Source organism: Formica exsecta, unplaced genomic scaffold (assembly GCF_003651465.1).
Source record: "Formica exsecta isolate Colony F162 unplaced genomic scaffold, ASM365146v1 scaffold1059, whole genome shotgun sequence".
In the NCBI taxonomy this organism is placed as follows: domain Eukaryota; kingdom Metazoa; phylum Arthropoda; class Insecta; order Hymenoptera; family Formicidae; genus Formica; species Formica exsecta.
In genome coordinates this window covers 47,918-51,084 of record NW_021848399.1, presented here as the reverse complement: position 1 = coordinate 51,084, position 3,167 = coordinate 47,918, and the positions used below count along the sequence as shown (strand labels likewise).

The 3,167-nt window shown below is 32.3% G+C and overlaps 1 protein-coding gene across 1 annotated transcript; it reads left to right on the top strand.

Annotated features, from left to right (window-relative positions):
• Positions 1–288: 288 nt before the first annotated feature.
• Positions 289–2,896, top strand: LOC115234113 (voltage-dependent calcium channel subunit alpha-2/delta-3-like). The gene is made up of 3 exons (XM_029804877.1): positions 289–515; positions 1,884–2,175; positions 2,348–2,896. The coding sequence occupies exons 1-3, from the start codon at positions 500–502 to the stop codon at positions 2,643–2,645; spliced, it is 606 nt and encodes a 201-aa protein (XP_029660737.1). The 5' UTR covers positions 289–499; the 3' UTR covers positions 2,646–2,896.
• The last annotated feature ends 271 nt before the right edge of the window (positions 2,897–3,167 follow it).

Here is a 3,167-nt window from a genome sequence, read left to right as displayed (position 1 = left end):
TTAAATGAGATTGTATGTGTGTTGCTTTACGATTATCATAAAATAATTTGATTTAAAAAATGTGAGATTTTTAACTTGAAATAGAAAATGCGGATCCATTTAGATTTGATACTATTTGAACGTATTGCTCTTATCTTTTTAAATAGTCATAAAGACCTATCTCGTCAAGATCCGAATCTACTTGCAAGTACTGCTTTTATTTTTTATAGTAATGGTAGAGAGTTCAAAACTACACAAACACATTCGAACTAATTTGTAAGATATTTAATCTCACTACTATTAATGTATTTTGTTTGTGCAATGTTTCAGAAAAGTAACTGTTATTGATTATCAAGGAACTTGTAGCCCTCAAGAATCTCATCAATCGTCAGCGCCGCGAACTCTATCCAACTCTATTATAAAAACAGCGGCGGCATTTGGCAATTTTCTTTGGACTCTGGTTTTAGGCCTCAATATTCAAGATTTCTGGCGAACGACATTGACATTTGCTAACAATGCAATGCATTCGTTGGATGGTAGTATCTCATAAATGCATTTATAAATAAAATCCCTGTATTCTCAGTATATATGTATTCTTAAGCTTCGTACATATATAGTAGGTTCAAAAAATTCTCGGAATATGATAAAATTTTTAATACAAAAAAACTGTGCACAGAATATTTAAAGAACCACGCATGATTCATATGAAAAAAACGTTTTTAAGTATTTAAATGAATGCGAGGAAGGGGCAGAGCTCCTACCCCTGCACTCCCACTTCCAAAAAAACTAACCTAATCCAAACCAATTTCTATTTTTTAAATAAAAATGAGATTTGGGTTAGATAAGTTTTTTTTTTTGGGGGGGGGGTGCAGGAGGAGGAGCTGCGTCCCTCCCTCGCTCACGCATTTACATAAATACTTAAATATACAACTAATATAAAATTCATAGTTTCTTTTTAACCGAAGAAGTTCAGATTTTCGCATTTAATACTTGTTCTTATCGTACAATTTAATTGTTAATAACTTTTTAACAAGCAACGAGCGACAGTTAAAACTTCTTGGATGCTACTCAAGATCATGACCTTGACAACATATGTTAAGGTCATTGACTTTTAAAGGGGTTGACTTAATGTGAATATTTACTGAATTATTTATATGTTATAAATTTTTGGATCTATTATTTATATTGCGCGCTTTCTAATTTTCATTTTTTTCTAGTCTTTGAAAGCTATTTGTAATACTTTCTGGCATTATTTTTTTACTACTTTACATTTATCACATAATCACATATGGAATGAAAAAAAGTGACGCGAGCGAAAAATGTAAAATATATATTATACAAGAAATAAGTATTTACACAGAACACACGCACCCAACCTTATTTATCAATAGAAACAATATTTTCATTTTGCTAATGTAATAGTAAAATAAAATTAGGACCTAATATATGATAAAAGATATAAAAACGAAGAAAAGATAGAAAAGTTATTTGATTTCGATATGTTAGAAATATCAAAGTTTGATTACTCGCATTGATTTATGCAAAATCAACAAAATAAATGTAGTTTTTGCTGCACAAAAAAACTATTTGTTTTAAAAACCATTTTAATTGAGAACATTTTTAAATTAGATGGTAATTATATAGAATCTATAATTTCACAGTTATTAAAATGTTAAAAATGCAGGATATAATTATCTAATAGTAGCGGTAAATCACAATTGAAGCATGGATTAATTAAATATTAATAAAAAATATGTTTTAAATAGATTGAAAAATTTGTATATGATAATGCTCTTTCGGGAAAATGTTTGCCCTTGCAATAGTCTGTTTTCATAGAATGGATCTGATAATTTAGGTCCATTATCATTTTCATTAATTCAAGAAATTGTATTAATTTTTTCCAGACGATTTGATATTCACGGACGATGGTGAAACGCACGATCTCGATTCACTTACCCCTGTCGATTCGACAGAGGAGGCAACATCGGACGAGAACATGTTTATGAGATTTCCGATAATTGCGCCAGCCTCGCCACCAACTACTCGAGCCACTTCCGCGCATTATCCCCGAAAATTGCGCTCCTGTGAGAAGAAAACAGATTTGTACATTCTGCAACCTGAACGGCTTAATACCAGTGGGCAGAGTAATCCTTTGAAGGGAAAGCTCACTAATTGTCACGTTACTGGATGCGAAAGGTAATTTATAACGATCACGCACACATACTATACACACATTTTTGAAATAAATTTTTCTGAATTTTCAAAATTATTGCTTATAAATGTATTACAACGTACATCTATTTCCAAAGATAAATCAGAAAATTTTCGATCTAACAAATATATTTTTTCTTTTGTTTTTGCCTCGTAGACCGTTCAGCGTTCAAAAGATTCGTCACACTAATTTGATATTGCTGGTAGTTGATACGCTGTGTCCATGCGGCAGTAAACAGTTGAGTATTGAACCTATCGAGGCATTGACAGAACCTGGAGCATGCACGGCAAGGAGAGAACGCTTGTATCGACGAAGACCACCAAAATGTATAAACTACCATCCTGAAGAGATGGAGATTAAATTCTGTGGCGATGCCAACCGTCTTGTTAGTTTTTCGTCGTTAAGTCTTACAGTTCTCTTACCCATCGTTACAGTGCGGCTGTTACTTGCGTGACTTTATCGTCATTAAATAATATTGCGCACACACGCGCGCAGATACATATACACACACATATACACATATGTTTATAAATTACCTTTTTAAAATAAATTTAGCATTATTGTTTCTATGAAACAATTATAAAGAAGAAGAGAAGTAAAACAAGAGAAAATAATGTATTAGATATAATCCGGATTATCACGATATGAAGGTGGTAAACCCACACACATACTCACGAACGCACGCATGCACATACATACATACATACATACATACATACATACATACATACGTACGTACGTTTACACGTTACTCTTAATCGGGTTTAATAACATTCGTAGTTCTAAAACTGGACAATCACAATCATTCCATTTGTCAGAGGAATAGCTGTGATTGGCCATTTTTAAAACTACGGATGTTATTAAACCCGATTGACATGTAAACGTAATCACAGAACATAGTCTAAGCATTCGATCTGTAGAATGAAATTGACAGAAAAATTGTTAGAGACTCATTTTTGAGTATCCGCCTTTCTTT

Bases quoted from the DNA above. Each gene is read 5' to 3' on its own strand.
- LOC115234113 (XM_029804877.1), top strand. The intron at 2,176-2,347 runs GTAATTTATAAC...TTTGCCTCGTAG, and splicing joins CACGTTACTGGATGCGAAAG to ACCGTTCAGCGTTCAAAAGA.